This window comes from Mesoplodon mirus, assembly GCF_964341445.2.
Source record: "Mesoplodon mirus genome assembly, chromosome: 4".
NCBI lineage: Eukaryota > Metazoa > Chordata > Mammalia > Artiodactyla > Ziphiidae > Mesoplodon > Mesoplodon mirus.
Window position 1 is genome coordinate 75203318 of NC_138979.1, and position 25886 is coordinate 75229203.

At 46.2% G+C, this 25886-nt stretch overlaps 1 protein-coding gene across 2 annotated transcripts in view; it reads left to right on the plus strand.

Moving 5' to 3' along the window:
* Positions 1-25886, plus strand: part of IGF1R (insulin like growth factor 1 receptor) — a 321518-nt gene that overhangs the window by 36531 nt on the left and 259101 nt on the right. For both annotated transcript variants that reach the window (XM_082617555.1, XM_082617556.1), the window contains exon 2: positions 23985-24530. In XM_082617555.1, the coding sequence (XP_082473681.1) occupies positions 23985-24530 (546 nt within the window). The remainder of the gene's footprint in view (positions 1-23984; positions 24531-25886) is intronic.

Below are 25886 nucleotides of genomic sequence, written 5' to 3' on the forward strand. Positions count from 1 at the left end.
TATTAGAAATTATTTACTCAGGAGGAGACCTTGCATAGTTTAAAGGTGATTCAGAAGGCAGGTTAAGATCTTGCCATACTTTCCTGCTGTTATGGGTATCAGTTACCACGTTCTCCTAGCTCTGCCAGGATGCTCCAGGGAGAGCAGTGTCCATACTCATGGACCCTGTTGGACAGAGAGATTCTGTTACCAGCGGTCCAGCTAACGGGTGAGTGAGGGCTGAGGGCCACGGCCAGGGTGCTCCTTGATGGTGCTCCCCCCACCTCCCACAACCTCTAGGCTGTGGGCAGAGGAGTGGGCGTGTCTGGCCCTAGATCAGAATCACAAAATGTTTGTCGGCTCCTTTGGGTGTGGTTTGGGGCCAAGGAGATGGAGCAAGTACGGCATGAACTGCGAGGATTTATTGTCATTTTGATGATGATGATTATTAAAAAATACGTGCTTCTGGTAAAACACTTAAACAGAAGGTGAGGAGCTAAAACGCCGAGCTCTCCTGTCTCCAATCTTCTCAGGCTCTTCCTTCTTCCATCCTACTTCCCAAAGGTAAGCTTCGCAGATACTGACTACATGGAGTGAACACGTCGTGTCCTTTTTTCAACGTAAATGTGCAATTCGTGGTTTTTCAAGGTAATGTATCTTGGATAGCTTCCTGTAGCAGAGAGATCTACTTTGGGTTTTTTTGGTTGTTTTTTTTTTGTACTTTGTTTTTAAAATGGTTTTGCATGTACATGTAATATATGAATGTGTGCTCCTTGTAAAAATTAAAATAGCCCAGAGTCACAGAGTAGAGGTGATAGCTTTCTCTCTCCTCTCCCTGGTATCTCTGAATCCACTCCCCCTGCCCCTAGAAGTAACCACTGCTAACAACTCCGTATGTCTCTTCCAGGCATTCTCTCCTGTGTGTTTATACACCTGTCGGCAGGTGAGGAGGGAAGCAGCCACAGAGCAATACCGATAGTTTAACAACAACAACAAAAAACGTAAATACGATCCCTATTGTCATGAGTGTCATCCTCCCTCTCTCTGTCTCTGTCTGTCTCTTTTTTAAGTGAACCTGTTCTGTTAGAATAGTTTTAGGTTACACAGAAGTTGCTGTGACAGTACAGAGTCCATATATACCCCTTAACAGCTTCCCTGTTAACATCCTATGTTGCCATGGTGTGTGTGCCACAACTAAGGAACCAGCATTAGCACATCACTATTCATTAATGAAACTCAACACTTCTTAAATATTTCACCAGTTTTTGCCCCGTGTGCCTTTTCTGTCCCAGGATCCCAGGCAGGATCCCACATTTATTCATTTAGTTGTGTGTCTGTCACCTCCTCTGGTCTGTGACAGTTTCTCAGACGTTCCTCATTCTTGGTAGCTGTGACAGTTTTGAGGACCACTGGTCAGGTTTTATGCAGAGTGTCCCTCAATTTGGGTTCATCTGATGGTTCTCCTGTGGTTAGACTGGAATCCTGGGTTTGGGTGGTGGGGGAGACCCTAGAGGTGAATTGCCCTCTGTCAGTGTATCCAGGGAACACACTATCAACATTACCTACCCCCCAGTGATGTTAGTCTTGACTGCTTGGTTGAGGTGATGTTTATTGGACTTCTCTACTGTAAAGGGGTTTAAAAAATCAGCAACATATTGATACTCTCTGTTTTTTTTTTTTTTTTTTTTTTTTTTTTTGCGGTACGCGGGCCTCTCACTGTTGTGGCCTCTCCCGTTGCGGAGCACAGGCTCCGGACGCGCAGGCTCAAGCGGCCATGGCTCACGGGCCCAGCTGCTCCGCGGCATGTGGGATCCTCTCGGACGGGGGCACGAACCCGTGTCCCCTGCATCGGCAGGCGGACTCTCAACCACCGCGCCACCAGGGAAGCCCTCTCTGTTCTTTTTAATTGCTCTGTATTGATCACTGTAAGAAGACCTTGCAGTTTGTTTAAAAGATGGACATTTAGGTAGTTTCCTGGTTTTTGACTTTATAAATAAGATTCCAGGGGATGCTTTCACGTTTATCTCTCTGCCCCACCTTATGTGAGGGGTGGGTCCCCAGAAAAGGAGTTACTGGGTCAACGAGTTTCGGGCATTTGAATGTTTGGCTGGATGTTGCCCTCCAAAATGGCTACATGCTTGCATTCCTACCAAAAGTAGGAGAGTCTCTGTGCCCCTGTCCTCACTCATGCTTGGTGTTAGGAGATTTATACTTTTTGCTATTCTGATAAGTTAAAAATGTTTTAGTTCTCATTTGTCTAATCATGATACCCTGGAAGTCTTAACTGTAGATGGATGACCACCAATACTGGACTCTCCAGGAGCATTTGAGAAACCAAGCTCTGCTAGAAATATAAACAAAATAGAGATTTCTTCTGCAGGAATCAGAGCCTTTATCTGAAATCTTTCCCACAGGCCCCAGCATTGAAAAGTGGAAAGCACTCAATATGTGTTACACCAAGTTTGTTGTTTTCCATCTGATACATCGGTGAGAGCTGGTGCCTGATGGTGTGCGTGTTTTGATGGGAAGAAGTACATCTTGCCTCGAGCACCAGGGGACCCGGGGTGAGGGAGGCCTGGTGGATGCAGGAGTGCTCAAGCAGTGGGAGGACCCTGGATCCTCGGTCTTCAAGGTCATTACATTTTGCCCAGGTTCCTCTGACCTGTGTCTCCTCTCTCAAGGCATTGACCCTGGAGCATGTAGGCGCAGTGGTGTTCCCTAACCTGGGGCCCGGTGGACCAGCAGGCCTGGTCCCATGCGAACACCCTGTTCTTACTGCCCCGCCTAATTGCTGCCCACCAGCTCCAGCCACAGTGCTGGCTGTGACTGGGAGACATGTTAAGCCTCAGAGGCTGGGTCTGGGCTGAGCAGAACGCAGCGGGCACAGGGGTGGGGATGGCCACGGGCAGACGCTGACCCTGCCTGTGAGTGGTGCCACCCGCATGTGGGGAGACAGGATTTGCCGACTGTGGGGACTTGAGACGTTCGTCTAGCCTTTTTCTCCCTTGCAGAACAACTTCATTTCAATCCCATACTCGTAGCTCGGTTCTGTGCAGCCCCTGAGTGTGGCTGCCGTCCAGCTGGCTCTCCCTCCAGCTGTGCGACACGGGGAACACGGCTGCAGAGGACTCCCCCTCCCAGGGGTTTGTTTGTCTCCTGAGAGAGGGTCATCTGTTTTCCATGTTTCCCTGCTGTCCAGGGTAGAATTCTTAAAGGCGGCATAGTACATTCTCCTAAAGAGGAGACATGGGAGAAAGTTTGGACCCTCTCAGAGCGCCTAAGGTGGGACCACCCAGCAGCACCTGTCTCGTTTCTGGTTTCCATTTGGAAACATGTCCATTATCCAGTACCAAGGAGCACTTGAAGGAATCCCATTGCACTTAATTGCCATGCTTTTATGTCTCCAGGTTTTGTTTTTGTTTTAAAGCATAATTATTCTTATCTATACCATGCTGCTGACTTTTAAGCAAATTAACATAGTACAGGCTGGGTAAGGATGCAGGGAGACTGAATTGGAGGGTTGTTCGAGGGGTTACCCACTGCATCGTTTGTTCACGTCCACCCATTCCATGGCAGGCTCTTTAATCCTCTGTGACAGCCTAGCAAGTGGGCATGCCTGTCACCCCTTCACCAATGAGAAGGAGCCTTGGGCAGGCTCCAGGCTCTCAGCTGTGCTGCTGGGTGGCTTTGTGAAAATATCTGCCACTTTCCTGGAGTGAGGGGTGGTGGCAGCCTGGCGTTCCCCTCTTCCTCTGGGACCTCAGTGTGCAGTGCTCCCCTGGCCCCATCACCCCTGAGCCCACTCACCTGAAGGGTGAGAGGGATGCAGGTGCCGTGGCTGCATTAGGCCCCTTGCACCTCACTAAGTAGTTTGCTTTTTTTTGTGTGTGTGTGTGGTACGCGGGCCTCTCACTGTTGTGGCCTCTCCCGTTGCGGAGCACAGGCTCCGGACGCGCAGGCTCAGCGGCCATGGCTCACGGGCCCAGCCGCTCCGCGGCATGTGGGATCTTCCCAGACCGGGGCACAAACCCGTGTCCCCTGCATTGGCAGGCGGACTCTCAACCACTGCGCCACCAGGGAAGCCCAGTAGTTTGCTTTAAAGGCAAGTGTCGCTCAGTTTCTCAGAGTTCTCCAGATACTTGAGAATTATATTGTTATAAACCTGAACTTGTAAAGAAAAAAAAAAGCTTCTCAACTGCTGTGAAAGAGCATATAGATTTTTTGATTGGGTGGTAACTCTCTTAACATTAGGGCATCTTGGTGTGATCTGGATTTCAGCACCAAATAAAGACTGTGTACGCTAAGGTTGAGGGGGCCGACTTCTCTGTGACTTGCAGAGGAAAGTTTGACCCATTTCTGAGTAGAATTGTTACAAAGGACAACGGATACGTGGAAGGAAATCTATTTGAGAACTGAGATAAAAGTGGGTATGTTATTTCATGGGAACACAGCGGGTGATGAGTGGCAGTTGTCTGATGGAGTTGAAATCCTGCGTTCCGAATCTGTGAGCTCCGCCTATATCCTCCAAGGAAAACTTTGCCGGTGCAGGAAGAGTTCTCGGAGTTGGACGAAAGTGTATTTTCTATCTTTATTTTTTCCCCATGGTTTGTGAACAAAAACAAGAATTTGACGTTCTGCAGTGGAATTAGCTTGTGGCAACAGTATACGCTTTTCCATGGCATAAGAGGTCAGAAACAATAGAAGTTTCCCCCCAAGGCAGGGTTTCATCCCTTTACATGTGGGTTGAGGTATCTGTAAGGCTCTTAAGTGAGGGGTCAGAGCTTTGGGGTTGACAGGGGTGTCCACCCTCCGAGCTTGGTCAGATGGCTCTCGAGGTGCACGGGCTGTGGAAGGGCCTCTCTTCTGGTCTCAGGCCCCGGGTGATAGCATCCTTGCCAGCCTTGCAGTATCTCTAAAAGGGAATTTTCTGCTCAGAATCATGTGAGGGAATCCATATGTAAGCCCCAGCTCTGGCCCCTATAGTGACGGACTGATCCCAGGTGGGTCATTTGTTGGTCAGTGTCCTCAGCTGTAAACAGGGCAGATATCACCCCCACAGAGTTACCAGCAGTCGGTGAAATCAAGCTTATAAAATCTCTGAAATGTGCAGGTCCACAGAAATCTTTATCACCTCTTTAGGCAGCCCATTCTGACTTCAGATAAATCCTATTGTGTGTTCTTATATGGAACCCAAAGCCTTTGCCCTGTGTTGGTTCTACGTTCTGTGTTCCCATTCCCCATCAGCTTCACATAGAACCCAGCCAGCCCTCCTTCCTGTGGACCCGCGAGTGCTTGTTTTCTGCAGCTGTTACCTATGAGATGGATTTCAGGTCCCTCTTCCTCCTGGCTGTCACTTGGATGCTCTCCCATTTTCTCTCTTCTCTTTTAAAGTGTGGAGACAGAAACCTAGTTTTGGGGACCTCTCCTCTCCTCTTACTTTACAAAACCTCCCCGAGTATAGTCTAAGACTGGCTGACTTTTTTTTGGCAGCCAAAACGCCCCATCGTCACATACAGAAATTGTATCCAGTTAAATCTCCTAAGTCTTTTTCACACCTCCTACATTTGTGCATTTCTTTTTTTGCATCCAAGTGTCCAAATAACATTATTTCCTCTATTGCAATTCCAATCTGTTGATCTTTTTATCTCATGACTCTGTCATCCAATGTATTTGCCATCTCTCCAAGAAACTTGTCATCCTTGAATTTGATAAACATTTTATCTGTGCCATCGTTCAAGTAATTGATAAAGATGTTGAAACATACAGAAAGAGCCTCGTGGCCTTCCACTAGAGACCTTCTTTGTGCCATTCATGAATCAGCACATCGGAGGGTGAATTGTGCATTTACGAAGCTATTCAAACGTACTTCGTGTTGTTTCACCTTGTTGACAAGTGTATGATGAAATTTTAACACGGCACTGTAGATGAAGTCTTATGCCCCCGCAGTCTACCAATTTAAAAAGTCCTCAGGCCAAGAAGGAAAAAAAAATCCAAATTTCCAAGTCATTGTGGTTTATGATGGTTTATGGTTTATGATCCATGGCTTCACTTTGCAGCAGTGTTTTTCTTCTGTTTCTGCCTTTGGTTGATAATATGAGAGTACAGGGAGGGAATGTTACTATGGTGGCTTGGGTGTTGGGCTGTTATCTGGAGCAGAGTGGGATTGAACTGCTTGGGAGAAAGGCATTTAACTGATCTTTTGGGGAGCCAAGGTCTGGGAGGGCTCTGGTTTAGGATGTCCACTCCTGGTAGGATGCTGGGAGTGTCTTCCTGGAGGCTGCTGTCTAGGCAGCCATGGCATGGATAGAGATATTCTGAATGCAGAGGGTACCAGGCCTCGGTAAAGTTGCAGCATCGCTCAGTGAAGGAGTCAAGGATGTGATTGGCCTCCAGATGCTTGGATAAGCACACAGTGGAAGAAATACCTGTCCCTTGGAGAAGAGGTGAATCTGGAGGTGTTAGGGCAGCATAATAAATGTTGAAGCTGTAGAAAATACAAAGGCCTTGGCAAAAGTGGGAGTGAGGACGTAAGGGCAGGAGCTGCGGCAAGGGGACAGGCTGGAGCGTGACGGAATTTTCTTGTGCTCACCCCCCCCCCCCACATTTTACAAGGCAAGAGCTGCGTGGAGGTACGGCTGTATCTGGCTATAGGAAATGACCTGGGAACAGCAAAAGTTAGAAAATTGATAAACTAGTGTGAGAATTCTGCCCTTGAATCACATCTGACGGAGAGGTCAGCCACAGTCTAGTTTGCAGGGGTGAGGCCTTGCAAGTGGGGTTTTCAGCCTCTGCCCACTTTGTATAGAGATGTCTGCAGGTGCTCACCTGTCTGACCACTTAATACCTGCCTTGTGTGCTCAGAGCCCATTTTCATGGAGAGTCTGTGCCGGACTCTTATGAGGCCCCTGATATGTGCCCTGAGGTCTCTGGTTGTCCTGGGTGCAGCCCCACAGTTATGCCTGGCCTGGCAGCTTATTTCTAAATGCCCCACCCATCTGTGGCAGAGCTGCTTTTCTTCCCACTGGGTTCTCTTTGGTCATGGGTGGTGGATGGGCTGTGTGGCCTGCTTTTAGCTGTTCATTTACACTTGCGTGACCCATGAGGGGCAGAATAAAAACAGTGAAAATTCTCCCCTGTGCTTTTAAAAAATTGTGGTAAAATACACATAACATAGAATTTACCATCTTAACCGTTTTTAAGTGTATAGTCACGTTAGGGTTGTACAACCAATCTCCAGAACTTTCTTCATCTTGAAAAGCTGAAACTGTACCCATTAAACAACTCTCCATTCCCCCCTCCCCCCACCATTCTATTTTCTGCCTCTTTGAACTTGACTAGTGTATGTGGTGGAATCATACAGTATTTGTTCTTTTGTGACTGGCTAACTTCCACTCGGCATCATGCCCTTAGGGTTCATCCATGTTGTAGCAGGTGTCAGAATTTTCTTTCTTTTTAAGACTGAATGCTGTTTCATTGTATGGACAGACCACATTTTATTTATCCATCCATCTGTTAATGGACACTTGGGTTGCTTCCACCTTTTGGCTGTTGGGAATAATGCCGCTTTGGACATGGGCATATAATCCTCTATAGTTTGGTTTGGTTACTGACCACTGCCAGAATGACCATTCCCAAACTCCATATTTTTATGATATGCCCAGACCCCTCAGTGGTTGCACTTTTCCATTGCCTTATGAGTGCTGGGACGCTGGCTCCCGCTGGGATTTCCCTTGGCTTCTTTAGTGCCTTCTGTTCTAGGCTTCCCTTTGCCCCCCTGCTCTCCCTCAGACCCTTCCCTCCCCTTTCTCCTCTGTTTAAATCTCTGCACCCCGCGCCCCCCCCTCCCCCAACCCCGGCCCTGGGCCCAGCTCCATGTGGTCCCTGCTGAAGTCAACAGGCCGAGCACACTTCTTTCTTGGAGCCCCTGCTGTGTGTAGCTTGCGGTGAGCGCTTGCTTGCTTGTCATGGGATAACTCCCTCTCTGGGCATCTGAGCTGGGTGTCCTGTTATGTTTTGTGTGATGGTTCTCTGTAGCAGGTATGCGTTGGCTCCTGGGGTATCCACAGGGGTGTTATATATTTGTCTGAGTGTGCATCCAGCCCGCGGTGCTGGCTATGTGAGGGTCACTGCAGGCGAGCCCTGGGCTCTGTCCTGGGGGGCACGGAGTGTGTGGTTTTAGAGACCATCAGGACTGGCTACTCCGTGAAGGCAGGAGTGTGTTGGTTTTGTTTGCTGCCGACTTCCCAGAACCTGGAAAGTACACGTTAGCACTTGGGAGATGTTTTATAAGTATTTGTTGGAAGAATGAATACATCTAGTCCCGTACCCTCATCTGAATCAGGAGGAAACCGAGGCATGGCAGTGAAGGACCAACCTCAGGCCAAGTGGTGGGTAGTTGGAGATGGAACCAGGAGTTATCTGGTCCCTGAAGACCGACCTGGTGCCCCTCCCCTCCATCAAAGGCCCCCAATCATATGCAAAGCCTCAGCGATTCAAGGGGCTGACCTTTAACACCACATCCATGAAGAATCGCCTGAAAGTACAGGGGGGAACAGATACGTGGGGTTTCCGCACTGATTATCAGCTTGTTTAGATAACTGGCTAATTGAAAGAGTACAGGTCACTTAAGGGAACTGGAACATCGTAGAGCCAAGTAAAATACTTTTAAAATGAGTATGTGAATTCTAAGTGCAACGATATGTGTTCTACAAAAGCCAGTGAGATAGAATGGGGGCCACAGGGGCGACTTTTATTTTAGAAGCCTTGCCTGTTTCTGAGTAGAAAATCCGAAATCATAAGGAAGAGGGAAGAGAAGGCAGACGAAACACATTTTTCAGGTCAGGCTGCAGCATGTCTGCTTGCCTCTGTTTGGTCCTACTGTATACCTCCCGCAGGGCCTGAGCCCCATAGCGCCATCCACTGGCTGCACAGATTCAGGGTTTGGAGGCTGGGGCGCTGTCACACCTGCACTGTGGTGTGCCTGGGTAGTGGTGAGGCTCCCACAGGGCCCGTGGGGGCCTGAGCAGGTGGCTATAACCAAGGGAGTCTAGTCCCCGTGTGCTGCTTCATCAAAAAGGCAACCAGCCGTCAGAACTGGAAATAAGTAGAAAGGATGGGAGGCTTTCATAAAGGTGCTTTTGAAATACAGAGACTTAGAAAGAATATTGGGCTTTCGATATTTTAAGATCAGAAAGGGATTTGGAGTAACCGTCAGAGCAGGCAAAGTTGTTTTTAATGAAGACCCAGGAAAACAGTTGGTGCGCCTCCGTTGAAGCAAATACAGCTTCCTTCTTTACCAATCTGTTTGGCCCCAGATGCTGTATGTGATGGGGACGCTGGGGCTTGTGTTCCCTACAGCCTTTGAATTAATTCCCGGTAAGTTTCCATTTCTTCATTGGCAGACAGAATGTAAACATCTCACTTGTCTTTGTAAGTTCTGTGCCACATTGTAGCACTCTGTTTTCAAGTTCAGAGCCTTCAGGACTACATATTATATGTGCATGGGTTTTTAGGTTGTGTATAGTAGACATGGCTCTTATGTGGGGCAGTGAACTTGTTCACTGCACATTGAAAATTACACTTGATTTTTAATTTCTGTCCCCAGAGTCACCTGTGTAATGCAATCCCTTACATTCTTAAGATGGCCTTTAGTTACTGAATGTGTCAGGTGGCTGGATGGCAGTCTGTAAAATATAAATGTACATACACAATGTAAATACATCCTCATTGATACAGAAAGATAAAAAGGCTTAACATGAATTGTGTCTGTTTACATTTACACAGAAAATCTACTTTAACAAACTTTGGAGTATCAGTAGTGTTTGTTATCACAACATTGTCTTTTTTTCCCCATCTCTGATTTTTTTTTGCGGTTCGAGGGCCACTCACTGTTGTGCCCTCTCCCACTGCGGAGCACAGGCTCCGGACGCGCAGGCTCAGTGGCCATGGCTCACGGGCCCAGCCGCTCCACGGCATGTGGGATCTTCCCAGACTGGGGCACGAACCCGTGTCCCCTGCATCGGCAGGCGGACTCTAAACCACTGCACCACCAGGGAAGCCCCATCTCTGATTTTTTGGTTAGTTGTAGTCTACTGAGGAGAAGCTGGTAGAAAGAAACCCATGCCCTGCCTTCCCTGAGCACAATAGAGGGTGTGCTGAGACCTTGTCTCAGGGAAGGGGCCGCAGACTGAACAGCCACGGGTGGACTGGGGGGCACTGGGGACACTCCAACTCCACCCCCTTTTCCTTCTGCTTTGCTGTGCTTCCTACATTGTGTCTGTGGGATGCTTGGGGATTTTCTGGTGAAGATCCCATTAAGAACTACAGGTACACAGGCTTTTCCTGCATCACATAGCAAATGCAGTGGGCAGGGAGGGTAGTGACAGGTAAGGGGGGTGGTTAAAGGATTATTTTCTGGGGCAGCAGTTTTCAAAGGGTGGTACCCAGGTCAGCAGGATCAGCATCATCCAGGCACTTACTACAAATGCAAGTTCTCAGGCCCCTGCATTCTGTTTTACCAAGCCCTCCAGGTGGTTCTGATGCACGCTCACGATTTTGAAGACTGTCCTTCAACCTGCAAAATGAAATTGACCTACTGAGCACTTGTCTCAGTCTGCCTTCTAGCATCTGCCCTGCTGTTACCCTTGTTCTTTCCCTGTCACACAGGCTATACCCCTGGGATTCCCCTGAACTGCCACCAGCCACCTCCAGGTATGTGCCCCCCTTCCCCCTGCCTGCCTACCTTTCCTGGCAAGACCCTGCTCATCTTTCAGGTCATCCTCAGGGATCCCCTCCTCTGAGAAGGCTTCCTGATCTCCCCAGAGGTGGGGAGTCATGGGCCCCCTTCTTTGTGGCTCCTGAGCCCTGTTTATTGACTATTAAAACTTTTGTTTTACTTGCCACTGGCTTGAGAGGTGGTTGCTATGTCTCCTTGCACAAAACTCAGCTATACATGAATCCTCTCCTAATCTCTTAAATCGGTGTGGCTTTCACAGAGTGATAGCATCTAGAGGGAGTTTTGCAGTACTAAGTGATTGGTTCCAAAGAGTTAATTTTAAGGGAAATAAGGAACACTTATCCTGGGCCGATGGCCAAGACATTGGTTTTGTTATGTTGGATTTTACCACCAGAACCAGAGATGACAACTGGTTCACAAATATGTTTTGCTTTCATTATTTGCCTGTAGACCTGCAGGAAAGTGATGCTAATTATGCTTCCCGATGTCTTTTATTTCCAAGTACAGCAAAGACTGTCCCATGTCCCATATTTTTAAAGAAGAGTTGATCAAAGTGGAGAACATTTTAATTAGATAACTACCTCTGCTATTCTTTAATGGAATTGGTGTCAGAAGGCTAATCCACAATTTTGCTCATTTCCCCCCTTTTTTATATATTAGTAGTATTTAGATGGGGACAGCACAATTGATGAATGTTTTTATTAATGTTTAATTTATGTAGTAATATTGCCTCAAGCTTCTTACCATCGATAGGAACACAAAAGCCCTTATCTGATTCTGTGACAGCCTCTGTGTGGTAGGTATGAACAGCCCATTTTGCAGGTGTGGAAAATGAGGCTTAGAGATGGGAGGGATGTGTGACCCGTTGAGGTCAGGAGCCAAGCAATAGCACTCCAGTGCTTGGACCTGAGTCACCCCATTTTTCTTTTTCTAGGACCCAGGATTGTGTTTAATATTGAGCATATGATAGAGTTGTAATTGAATTTCTTGTGTAGCTCTTCCAAATACTTAGATACACAACTTTTGGGGGGGTTCTCAACAAATGCTTTTCATTAGCCCTTCTTATATTAGCAGTTCTTAGGGATTTATTTTCCAAAGATGTATAGTTTGTTTATGCCATTCACTCAAGTCCCTAGAGCAGAAATTCTGCCTTTTTGATGTTTTAAAAATACCTAGGAATTTGGGGGGAATAGTATTTCTTTCAATGGAAAGACTATTTAAAATGGTATTTGGGGTGAAGTGATTTCTACCCCACCCCCTTGCCGGCCCTGGCCGGCCTGCCTGCCTGCCTGCCTTCTTCCCTGCGAGGCGGCCAGGCTTGGGTCCCAGGCCACCACTGCCCCTCCAGTCCTCTCCCTTGCCTGCGCCCTGCTCCCTCGTTGATGGTCCTCCATCTGTTTCGTTTCTGCTGTTGCTGTTCACTGGTTTCAGGGCTGCTGCCCAGGCCCCCATCCTTACCTTCCAGCTGTGCTCTTTCCCTCTGCTTCCTGCTTGCCTTCAATTCCATGAGCTTCGATGATTCTTTACAGGCCAGCCTGCGATCTCACATGCCAGTGCCTTTTCTAAGGTTTGCGAGTTCTTTGGCTCTCTGTTGCTTTGAAAAGGGAGAAGCGGTGTTTTACAATTTCCTTTTAATCACCAATGAGTAGTAGCAAGGGTATGCCTTTCCTTCCTACACTGTGTGGAATACTCCCTCCCTCAAAGCTTGTATTATTTCGCGGCACAAATGAAGCATCCTGTATTCTCTTTCCTGTTTGTGGCTTGTGCCTTCTGAGCACTGTGCTATCATTAATGGTCCAACTAGGTTTTCCCTCTTCAGTTCCTATCACAAAACACCCCGAAGACTGACAGTGTTACTGATGGAATCCAAAATGGCTGGCGGTCGGGTCCTGCCTTACACTTTGTGGCTTGGGCTTGTCTTTTCTTCAGGAATAAGTGGGTAGTTTCTTCCTACTTTTCTTCTATAAATGGGGAAAAAGTGTCCAGTGTGGAGGCACCTCTTTCGTTTGAAGAAGCTGTTGGTTCTGGCCTTGTAGTATGGCCTCTGTGAATGGAATGGTCTATACTGGCTATGGAGGGGAGCCAGGAGGCAGAGTAAAAGGGATTCTTCCCTAGTGTCTGTTTTGGTGGCCATAGAAAACTTCAGCAAACTTTAGTTTTGTGTCTTTATGCTCTTTTCCTGGGTACTGAATTTTCTGGTCTATTGGAAACGATAGCAAACATTTATTGATGCTGATACTTGCTAGTATCATCAATATATGAATATCAATATGAATACAACAATAATAGATAGCATCCAAGTACTCCTCTATAAAAACTTCTGTTTACTATTTAGGAGCAAACTAATATACTTAATTTATAATAGCATGGAAGGAATATGAATGTTTAGACTGGGCATAGGAAGGAATAAATAGTACAAAAGAAAAAAAAAGACTTTCTCATGGAGTCATTGGCCTGAAGCTGGGTCGTATGTCTTGATTTGGAGAGTCCTCTGGGGGCAAATACCTGATGGAGACCTTGTTCTCTCCATTTCACCTCAGGAAAGGGGAGCAGGAGTGGGAAGCAGGATACAAGGCTTCCTTGGCCCCAGTCGGGCAGCACATCTTTACTGCAGCTGCTGTGTGCCCGACGTTAGGCCTGGGAGACAAAGCAGTAAACAAACAGGGCAGAGCCTGTGTTTTCAGTGGGGGTAATAGACAGTGATCGCTCAGCTAAACACATCCTTTGAGGTATTGACATTTTTCAGACATGAAAAGTGCTCTGAAATCAATGAAATGGAGAAATGAGGGAGGGAGAGGCAGTGGGGGAGTGCTGGTGAAGCTAGGGTGTTTGGGCAAAGCTCTGAGGAGGTGACATTTGAATGCAGAGCCCCATGATGGGAATGAGGCAGACATGTGACAGGAGGGGTGGGCGGTGGACCCCAGACAGCAGGGGATGAAGGAAGGCGCTTGGGGGCCTAAGTGCACTGAGTGAGAACATACTAGAGAAGAGGTAGAAGGAGGCCTGGGTGGTGCGGGCTGGATTCTGGGGAGGCTGTCGCTGTTGTCCAGGCTGGAGATGATGGTGGCTCAGGTCAGAGTGAGAGCGGTAGATGAAGACAGGGGGACGTGGAGAAAGGCACTCGCTGTGCGTGTGTGTTAATGATGTGTGGACCACGCACAGCTGCTGTTTCAGGCACCGGAGATAGAATTGTGAGCTAAATAGAAAATCACTTCCTGTCCTCCTGGAGCTGATGTTGCACTGGGAGTGGTCAGCATGAGAAGACAGGCCAGGGCTTGGTCCTGAGGAGGGTGGACATGCCCTGCGGGGGAGTGGATGGCGTGGTCGAAGAGCTGTGGTGGGAAGAACATCTGAGATTCCCACAGGCTTGGGAGCTGGAGCCAGGAGGACCATTTTTCTCAGCTTTACGGAGATGATATTGACATTAAAATATGACATAAACATAAGTTTACGGTGTATGGTGTGGTGATTAGATACATGTATACATGACAAAATGATCACCAATATAAGGTCAGTTAACACCTCCATCCCCTCACAAAAATACGATTTCTGCACATCTGTGGTTTTAACGCTTAAGATCTACTCTCTTAACAGCTTTCAAGTATATAATTCAGTATTGTTCATTATGGTCACCAAGCTGTGTATTCGCTCCTCCAGTCCTATTGGGGAGTTTATACCCTTGAACCAACATCTCCCCTGGCAACCACCATTCTAGTCTATTTCTATGGGTTTGGCTTTTTTAGATTCCACATATAAGTGAGAACATAGTGTTTGCCTTTCTCTGTTTGACATTTCAATAAGCATGAGGCCCAAGAGGATGTGTGGCTGCACTGGATACCATGTGGTGTGGGGGGAGAGGAGAACCAGGAATGACTCCTTGGTTTTTGATATGAGCAGTTCAGGGAATGGGAGTGTCAGTGACCAAATATGGAAGCTTGGGAGGCGGACTGCGGTGGGGGTGGGGGACATGAGTTATTAGATTCCTAAGTGGAGCCATGGAGTAGGCAGGTGGATTGTCAACTGCAGAGCTCAGAGCTCCGGGACCATGACACACCACAGAGAATGAACCAGTGTAGGGGCGGCACACGAAGCCTGTTGCCCACGTGAAATGACAGAGGCCGACATTTAGAGGTCAAGTTGAAGAGGAAGGGTGGACAGTGGGTATGTGGGATCAGAGGGGCCTAGAGGAGGAGGCAAGGCCAGAAGACTCTGAAGAGGTCAAGTAAGATGAGGACTGGAACTGTCCTTGTTTTTTTGTTTGTTTGTTTGTTTGTTTTGTGATACTCGGGCCTCTCACCGTTGTGGCCTCTCCCGTTGCGGAGCACAGGCTCCGGACGCGCAGGCTCAGCGGCCATGGCTCATGGTCCCAGCTGCTCCGTGGCATGTGGGATCTTCCCGGACCGGGGCACGAACCCGTGTCCCCTGCGTCGGCAGGCGGACTCTCAACCACTGCGCCACCAGGGAAGCCCCCTTGTTTTTTTTAACATCATTATTGGAGTATAATTGCTTTACAATAGTGTGTTAGTTTCTGCTGTACCACAAAGTGAATCAGCTATACATAAACATATGTCCCCATATCTCCTCCTTCTTGCATCTTCCTTCCACCCTCCCTATCCCACCCCTCTAGGTGGACACAAAGTACCGAGCTGATCTCCCTGTGCTATGTGGCTGCTTCCCACTAGCTATCTATTTTACATTTGGTAGTGTATATATGTCCATGCCACTCTCTCACTTCGTCCAACCTTACCCTTCCCCCTCCCCGTGTCCTCAAGGCCATTCTCTACGCCTGCCTCTTTATTCCTGTCCTGCCCATAGGTTCTTCAGAACCATCTTTTTTTTTTTTTTTTTTAGATTCCATATATATGTGTTAGTATATGGTATTTGTTTTTCTCTTTCTGACCTACTTCACTCTGTATGACAGTCTCTAGGTCCATCCACCTCATTACAAATAGCTCAAAATATAGTTTCGTTTCTTTTTATGGCTGAGTAACATTCCATTGTATATATGTACCCCATCTTCTTTATCCATTCATCTGTCGATGGACACTTAGTTGCTTCCGTGTCCTGGCTATTGTAAATAGAGCTGCAATGAACATTTTGGTACATGACTCTTTTTTTTTTTTTTTTTTTGCGGTATGCGGGCCTCTCACTGTTGTGGCCTCTCCCGTTGCGGAGCACAGGCTCCGGATGCGCAGGCCCAGCGGCCATGGCTCACGGGCCCAGCCGCTCCGCGGCATATGGGATCCTCCCAGACCGGGGCACGAACCCGTATCCCCTGCATCGGCAGGCGGACTCTCAACCACTGCGCCACCAGGGAGGCCCCATGACTCTTTTTGAATTATGGTTTTCTCAGGGTATATGCCCAGTAGTGGGATCGCTGGGTCGTATGGTAGTTCTAGTTTTAGTTTTTTAAGGAACCTCCGTACTGTTTTCCATAGTGGCTGTATCAATTTACATTCCCACCAACAGTGCATGAGGGTTCCCTTTTCTCCACACCCTCTCCAGCATTTATTGTTTGTAGACTTTTTTTTTTTTTTTTTTGCAGTACGTGGGCCTCTCACTGTTGTGGCCTCTCCCGTTGCGGAGCACACGCTCCGGGTGTGCAGGCTCAGTGGCCATGGCTTACGAGCCTAGCCACTCCGCAGCATGTGGGATCTTCCCAGACCGGGGCACGAACCCGTGTCCCCTGCATCGGCAGGCAGACTCTCAACCACTGTGTCACCAGGGAAGCCCTGTTTGTAGACTTTTTGATGATGGCCATTCTGACTGGTGTGAGGTGATACCTCACTGTAGATTTGATTTGCATTTGTCTAATGATTAGTGATATTGAGCATCCTTTCATGTGTTTGTTGGCAGTCTGTATACCTTCTTTGGAGAAATGTCTATTTAGATCTCTGCTCATTTTTGGATTGGGTTGTTTGTTTTTTTGGTATTGTGCTGCATGAGCTGCCTGTATATTTTGGAGATTAATCCTTTGTCAGTTGCTTTGTTTGCAAATATTTTCTCCCATTCTGAAGGTTGTCTTTTTGTCTTGTTTATGGTTTCCTTTGCTGTGCAAAAGCTTTGAAGTTTCATTAGGTCCCATTTGTTTATTTTTGTTTTTATTTCCATTTCTCTAGGAGGTGGGTCAAAAAGGATCTTGCTGTGGTGTATGTCATAGAGTGTTCTGCCTATGTTTTCCTCTAAGAGTTTGATAGTGTCTGGCCTTACATTTAAGTCTTTAATCCATTTTGAGTTTATTTTTGTGTATGGTGTTAGGAAGTGTTCTAATTTCATTCTTTTACATGTAGCTGTCCTGGTTTCCCAGCATCACTTATTGAAGAGGCTGTCTTTTCTCCATTGTATACTCTTGCCTCCTTTATCAAATATATGGTGACCATATGTGTGTGGGTTTATCTCTGGGCTTTCTATCCTGTTCCATTGATCTATGTTTCTGTTTTTGTGCCAGTACCATACTGTCTTGATTACTGTAGCTTTGTAGTATAGTCTGAAGTCCAGGAGCCTGAGTCCTCCAGCTCCGTTTTTCTTTCTCAAGATTGCTTTGGCTATTTGGGGTCTTTTGTGTTTCCATACTAATTGTGAAATTTTTTGTTTTAGTTCTGTGAAAAATGCCATTGGTAGTTTGATAGGGATTGCATTGAATCTACAGATTGCTTTGGGTAGTATAGTCATTTTCACAATGTTGATTCTTCCAATCCAATAACATGGTATATCTCTCCATCTGTTTGTATCATCTTTAATTTCTTTCATCAGTGTCATAATTTTCTACATACAGGTCTTTTCTCTCCTTAGGTAGGTTAATCCTAGGTATTTTATTCTTTTTGTTGCAGTGGTAAATGGGAGTGTTTCCTTAATTTCTCTTTCAGATTTTTCATCATTAGTGTATAGGAATGCAAGAGATTTCTGTGCATTGATTTTATATCCTGCTACTTTACCAAATTCATTGATTAGTTCTAGTAGTTTTCTGGTAGCATCTTTGGAATTCTCTATGTATAGTATCATGTCATCTGCAAACAGTGACAGTTTTACTTCTTCTTTTCCATTTGGATTCCTTTCATTTCTTTTTCTTCTCTGATTGCTGTAGCTAAAACTTCCAGAACTGTGTTGAATAATAGTGGTGAGAGTGGGCAACCTTGTCTTGTTCCTGATCTTAATGGAAATGGTTTCAGTTTTTCACTGTTGAGAACCATGTTGTCTGTGGGTTTGTCATATATGGCCTTTATTATGTTGAGGTAGGTTCCCTCTATGCCTACTTGTCTGGAGAGTTTTTATCATAAATGGGTGTTGAATTTTGTCGAAAGCTTTTTCTGCATCTATTGAGATGATCATGTGGTTTTTCTCCTTCAATTTGTTAATATGGTTTATCACATTGATTGATTTGCATATATTGAAGAATCCTTGCATTCCTGGGATAAACCCCACTTGATCGTGGTGTATGATCCTTTTAATGTGCTGCTGGATTCTGTTTGCTAGTATTTTGTTGAGGATTTTTGCATGTGTTCATCAGTGATATTGGCCTGTAGTTTTCTTTCTTTGTGACATCTTTGTTGTGTTTTGGTATCAGGGTGATGGTGGCCTCATAGAATGAGTTTGGGAGTGTTCCTCCCTCTGCTGTATTTTGGAAGAGTTTCAGAAGGATAGGTGGTTAGCTCTTCTCTAAATGTTTGATAGAATTTGCCCGTGAAGCCATCTGGTCCTGGGCTTTTGTTTGTTTGAAGATTTTAAATCACAGTTTCAATTTCAGTGTTTGTGATTGATCTGTATATATTTTCTATTTTTTCCTGCTTCAGTCTTGGAAGGTTGAGCTTTTGTACGAATTTGTCCATTTCTTCCAGGTTGTCCATTTTATTGGCATAGAGTTGCTTGTAGTAGTCTCTCATGATCCGTTGTATTTGTGCAGTATCAGTTGTTACTTCTCCTTTTTCATTTCTAATTCTATTGATGTGATCTTCTCCCTTTTTTTCTTGATGAGTCTGGCTAATGGTTTATCACTTTTGTTTATTTTCTCAAAGAAGCAACTTTTAGTTTTATTGATCTTAGCTACTGTTTCCTTCATTTCTTTTTCATTTATTTCTGATCTGATCTTTATGATTTCTTTCCTTCTGCTAACTTTGGGGTTTTTTGGTTCTTCTTTCTTTAATTGCTTTAGGTGTAAGGTTAGGTTGTTTATTTGAGATGTTTCTTGTTTCTTGAGGTAGGATTGTATTGCTATAAACTTCCCTCTTAGAACTGCTTTTGCTGCATCCCATAGGTTTTGAGTCGTTGTGTTTTCATTGTCATTTGTCGAGGTATTTTTTGACTTCCTCTTTGATTTCTTCAGTGATGTCTTGGTTATTTAATAGTGTATAGTTTAGCCTCCATGTGTTTGTATTTTTTACAGATTTTTTTCCTGTTACTGATATGTAGTCTCATAGCGTTGTAGTCAGAAAGATACTTCATACGATTTCAGTTTTCTTAAATTTACCAAGGCTTGATTTGTGACCCAAGATATGATCTATCCTGGAGAATGTTCCATGAGCACTGGAGAAGAAAGTGTATTCTGTTGTTTTTGGATAGAATGTCCTATAAATGTCAATTAAATCTGTCTTGTTTAATGTATCATTTAAAGCTTGCGTTTCCTTATTTATTTTCATTTTGGATGATCTGTCCATTGGTGAAAGTGGGGTGTTAAAGTCCCCTACTATGATTGTGTTACTGTTGATTTCCCCTTTTATGGCTGTTAGCATTTGCCTTAAGTATTAAGGTGCTCCTATGTTAGGTGCATAAATATTTACAATTGTTATATCTTCTTCTTGGATTGATCCCTTGATCATTATGTAGTGTCCTTCTTTGTCTCTTCTAATAGTCTTTATTTTAAAGTCTATTTTGTCTGATAATTGCTACTCCAGCTTTATTTTGATTTCCATTTGCATGCAATATCTTTTTCCATCCCCTCACTTTCAGTCTGTATGTGTCCCTAGGTCTGAAGTGGGTGTCTTGTAGACAGCATATATACAGGTCTTGTTTTTGTATCCATTCAGCCAGTCTGTGTCTTTTGGTTAGAGCATTTAATCCATTTACATTTAAGGTAGTTATCGATATGTATGTTCCTGTTACCATTTTCTTAATTGTTTTGGGTTTGTTATTGTAGGTCTCTGTGCTTCCTGCCTAGAGAACTTCCTTTGGGATTTTCTGTAAAGCTGGTTTGGTGGTGCTGAATTCTCTTAGCTTTTGCTTATTTGTAAATGTTTTAATTTCTCTGTCGAATCTGAATGACATCCTTGCTGTGTAGAGTAATCTTGGTTGTAGGTTTTACCCTTTCATCACTTTAAATATGTCCTGCCACTCCCTTCTGGCTTGCAGAGTTTCTGCTGCAAGTTTAGCTGTTAACCTTATGGGGATTCTCTTGTATGTTATGCATTGCTTTTCCCTTGTTGCTTTTAATATGTTTTCTTTGTATTTAATTTTTGATAGTTTGATTAATATGTGTCTTGGCGTGTTTCTCCTGGATTTATTCTGTATGGGACTCTCTGTGCTTCCTGGACTTGACTGACTATTTCCTTTCCCATATTAGGGAAGTTTTCAACTATAATCTCTTCAAGTGTTTTCTCAGTCCCTTTCTTTTTCTCTTCTTCTTTGGGACCCCTATAATTTGAATGTTGGTGCGTTTAATGTTATCCTAGAGGTCTCTGAGAATGTCCTCAATTCTTTTCATTCTTTTTTCTTTATTTTGTTCTGCAGTAGTTATTTCCACTATTTTATCTTCCAGGTCACGTATCCATTTTTCTGCATCAGTTTTTCTGCTATTGATTCCTTCTAGAGAATTTTAATTTCATTTATTGTGTTGTTCATCATTGTTTGCTCTTTAGTTCTTCTAGTCCTTGTTAAACGTTTTTTGTATTTTCTCCATTCTATTTCCAAGATTTTGGATCACGTTTACTATCATTACTCTGAATTCTTTTTCAGATAGACTGCCTATTTCTTTTCATTTGTTTGGTCTGGTGAGTTTTTACCTTGCTCCTTCATCTGCTGTGTATTTCTTTGTCTTCTCATTTTGCTTAACTTACTGTGTTTGGGGTCTCCTGTCTGCAGGATGCAGGTTCGTAGTTCCCGTTGTTTTTGGTGTCTGCTCCTAGTGGCTAAGGTTGGCTCAGTGGGTTGTGTAGGCTTCCTGGTGGAGGAGACTGGTGCCTGTGTTCTGGTGGATGAGGCTGTATCTTGTCTTTCTGGTGGGCGGGACCGTGTCCGGTGGTGTGTTTTGGGGTGCCTGTGAACTTATTCTGATTTTAGGCAGCCTCTCTGCTAATGGGTGGGGTTGTGTTCCTGTCTTGCTAGTTGTTTGGCATAGGGTGTCCAGCACTGTAGCTTGCTGGTCATTGAATGGAGCTGGGTCTTCGCTTTGAGATGGAGATCTGTGAGAGAGCTTTCACCGTTTGTTATTACGTGGGGCTGGGAGGTCTCTGGTGGACCAGTGTCCTGAACTCGGCTCTACCTCCTCAGAGGCTCAGGCCTTACAGCCAGCTGGAGCACCAAGACTGTGATTGTGGAGGCTTGGTGAATCCAAAATGTGATGTAGTAGGCCAGCAGGCCGGAGACTCTGGGAAGAGTTGCAGCCCAAACGAAGGTTGCCAGCAGAATCCCTGTCCTTGGTTTTTTCTTTTCTTTTTATTTTCTTTCTTTTTTTTTTGCGGTACACAGGCCTCTCACTGTTGTGGCCTCTCCCGTTGCATAGCATAGGCTCCGGACGCGCAGGCTCAGCGGCCATGGCTCATGGGCCCAGCTGCTCCGTGGCATGTGGGATCTTCCTGGACCGGGGCACGAACCCGTGTCCCCTGCATCGGCAGGCAGACTCTCAACCACTGCGCCACCAGGGAAGCCCTGTCCTTGGTTTTGATAATGACATTGGAGGCTTTGCTAATCTATTTGGTATCATGACCAGGGCAGAAGGTTAGTTGGAGTGGGTTGGAGGTAACCAGTTGGTGAAGATGTTAAGAGATGGGACTGTCCAAAAACTATGTCAGGTTTGGCTGTGAAGGGGCTGGTGTGTTGTGTATGTGACCTTATGTGAACTACTTGACTCCTCAAATCGAATTCCTCACCTTCCAGCTGGTGATGGGATTACATAATGTGAGGTACTGTTGAGAGCATCACAGGAAATGAAGCACACTGATGCATCCAGAGCTTCCAGCACAACCTCTTGGCTGACTGTGGATGTTCTCATAGTACTTGTTTCTCCCGTGCTCTTCTCTGTCTGAGAGGCTTCATTTTCTCATCAGTAAAAGGAGGAAATTAGGCCAAATGAAGTTTCCAGTTCTAGGTTCTCACACGTTGCCTGCTTCTCAGCCCAGGGTTTCCCCACTTCCCCCTCTCCCACTGCCTCTGTCCGGTTTCTGCCTGTGGCTGTAACCCCCACTGGACTGTCTTCCCTTTTCCCACATCTACTCCGCTCTGATTCTGTCTTGTGCTTGATCACCAGATTACTTCTCCAAACAAAAAAACAAAAAAACAAAAAAACACCTTGCTTAGCCTTCTCTCTCACCCAAGAGTCTTGAGAGGGGCCTCGTTCCTGAGATGAACGTACCCGTCCCCACCTGTGATCCTTTATGACTTGAGCTCTGCTGGACTCACTTCTGCTCTCCTCTGCACCCCTGGCCATCAGATTGGCCGCTTGAATGTATCTTGTTCTGCCTTTCTCTGGCCTTTGGAATGTCCCACCTATCCCTCAGGAGCTGGTGTGTGTGCAGTGCCCCTTGGTGCTGTGATACAAAGGACCATCTCTCTGCAGGAAGCTCCAAGGCTACTCCCGTCTGCCTTGCTTAGTTCCACTCACATCTAGAGTGGGCCTGCAGTCTGCACACACCAACCACCTCCTGCTTCGCCTGACAGTTGTTTATCACAGGTCTCAGCTCCCGCCTCCACCACGAGCCTCCTCTGCAGTTTCTTTGCATCTCCTGCAGTGCCATGCATGTTGGGTGCTTCGCAAATTAACAAATTATATCAATCAGAAAACATCACTTTGAGAAGCTGTAATGGAAGGTTTGGGAATGATTAAGTTTTAAGAGAGGATGGTAACCAAGGGTTTTTCTTTGTGTGTATGTCTAGAATTATAAAAAAAAGTTTCCAGTATTGAGGCTGTTTTATCAAAAGCCTTTAAAATCTGCAAATGCCTTGGCCCAGCAATTCTACTTCTAGGGATTTATCCTAAGAAAACAGTTTTGAATATCTGCAGAGAACGTCCACTGCAGTGTTGTTTATGATGTGAAAATATGGAGATAACCTAAATATCCAACAATAGGGGATTGGTTTAAAAAGAAAAGAACTCGTGGTGCATATTCATATCCTAGAATTACTGTCTCCTTCTTAAAATGATGATGTAGTAAGGCAATGACTTGGTAAAACGTTCATAGGAAATGAAGGAAGTATGTTTGAAAACATTATATTATTGTCTGATTTCCTTTACCTTAAATTATAGAGAAAGGATAATTGGCATAGGTAGTGATATCTTTGGATGTTGGGATTACTGATGATTTTTACTATCTTTTTGCTATCTGTTACCTAACGTTTCTGCAGGAAGCATACTTTCTTGATTAAGAAAACACTTCATTAAAGTTGGAATTGGATACCTCTTTTATTCATATAAATCACATATTCTTATCTTGCTGCTAAGTTAGCCTTTCTATCTACACTCATGCAGTGTTGGGGAGAGCCCAAGGCCACCTGCCCACGTCAAATGTGGTAGGAAACATGGGAGCGTGCTTCTTGGGGTCCCTACCTTCCAGGTCACAGTGACTGTTCTCCAGTGTATACTGCATGGTGTCCTTGAGGCTGGCTGCAGGAGTGAGTTGTTGTCCCTTGGCTGCTGAGCTCTGTGTTCAGGTGCAGGGCACTGGCGCTCTGCAGCAGGGGCGGGGAATGTGCGGCCTGGCAGCTGTGCAGTCAGGACTGGGTTGCAACCTTGACCCTTCCCTGCGCTCCTGTGCGGCCCTGGGCTTTAAGCTGTGGTTTGCACATCGGTGGGATGGGGATGGCATCTCCCGCGGCATTGAGCTTGTTGCACGGCATCTGGCCCAGGCTGGGCACTTCCCAAAGGACAGCTGGCTGCTGAGCTCCCCAGATAGTCCACCTGCAGCCTCTCCTAAGGCAGTCAGCAGTAAAGAATGGGGTCTTATTTCTTTAATAATAATATAGATTTCCTGGAAACTGGTCATGTTGTGGGTTGGGAAATAGTTTTTAAAAAGTGGTTTCCTTGTAACTGAGACCTGTCCCGCCCTCCCCTCTTGTCTCCCTGCAGTCTGTGGGCCAGGCATCGACATCCGCAACGACTACCAGCAGCTGAAGCGACTGGAGAACTGCACGGTGATCGAGGGCTACCTCCACATCCTGCTCATTTCCAAGGCTGAGGACTACCGCAGCTACCGCTTCCCCAAGCTCACGGTCATCACTGAGTACCTGCTGCTGTTCCGCGTGGCCGGCCTCGAGAGCCTCGGCGACCTCTTCCCCAACCTCACAGTCATCCGTGGCTGGAAGCTCTTCTACAACTACGCCCTGGTCATCTTCGAGATGACCAACCTCAAGGATATTGGGCTCTACAACCTGCGAAACATTACCCGTGGGGCCATCCGGATCGAGAAGAATGCTGACCTCTGCTACCTCTCCACGGTGGACTGGTCCCTAATCCTGGATGCCGTGTCCAATAACTACATCGTGGGGAATAAACCCCCAAAGGAGTGTGGGGACCTGTGCCCGGGGACGATGGAGGAGAAGCCACTGTGCGAGAAGACCACCATCAACAACGAGTACAACTACCGCTGCTGGACCACGAACCGCTGTCAGAAAAGTAAGATGAGGATATGACCGTGGCTCCCCTCCTGCTTCTCTCTATCCCCCTCCCCCGCCCTCCCTCCTCTTCTGAATGCGTGGTTCCGACGGGTGGGTACGGCTGTATTGCAATTAGGATGTGGCGTCTTGAGGGGCTTCCTTTTGCATCTGGGAACTGGTAGGTGCAGGACTGTGTCAGCAGCATCCCGGCTGCTGTCAGACCATTCCAGTCACGCACTAGAAACCATCACCGCACTCCTGGGCTAGAGGCTTGAGGAACTTCTGCTTTGAATTTCTGATGAGAAGGATGACCTGGTGTGCTTGAAAGTGCCTAAGCCCTGGCAGTCAGAGGCTGCATATGTATCAGCTCTTCCATCCTTTGCGTGAAAGGATGTTTTTTGGTAACGCAGGGCTTCCTTAGCGTGAGTACACCTGGAATATTGTGGAATAAAGGAAAGGTAAAGGCTAATACACATCCTGTGAAAGTGGTGACCCACACCCCGTTCTCGGTCCTTAATCGGTCCTTAATGATGACGTTACAGTGCTTGGGCGTCCTGGTTTATGATGGAGCATAGCCAAGGCGGTGGGGGCAGGGGAACCCTGGACCAATTTCCAGGAGTCCCAGGTTCAGGCCGACCTTGCAGGTAGCTATACAGCGAGCTCATTTGTACACCCCAGGCTTCTGCTTCCTTTTTTTCCTACCTCTTTTTTGAAGAATTGTGCAAATCTTGTGAATCGCTTAGTGAAAGAACTTTGCGATGTGTTTACTGGTCTTGGGGGTCAGGTGGTGGTATTTGGAAGATTCTCGTTTATTCATCTGCTGTGTGCTTATTTTCCTTTGAGTATAACTGAACTCTTGCCTGACTGTGATCGATACCTTGAGCGCCGGGTTGTTGGGTATTGAAATGTGACTCTGGGCCTTTGTCTTCTTGCTTTCAGCAATATTTAGGTCTGTTGGCCAGGAGGGTTCCCCTCACTGGTTGGAAGGCAGTGTGGTAGCTATAAATGGCTGTTTAATGGTTGGCCCAGTTAGAGACCCAAGGAGCCCATGTGCTGTAGCTAGTCACGGAGAGCCAGGAAATCCCAAATTGGTAGGCTTGCCTAAACCGTGATGTGTGTACAATAAACAGACCAAAGGCCAGACCCCACAGGTAACGTTGTTTCAGTTCCCTGCCAGCCAGGGTGGGAGCAGAGAAAGGATGCTTGCTTTGAAGAGCACACACTTTCCTGCCCTCTGTCATTGGATCAGCGGGTAGGTAAACACTGGGTCAGTAAGGGAAGGATCCCACTGACTGAAACCAGGACCTTGAAGAGCTGAGAACACCATTGGGCCACTTGGAGAATCCCTTTTGGCTAAGGTTGGGGGAAATACTGT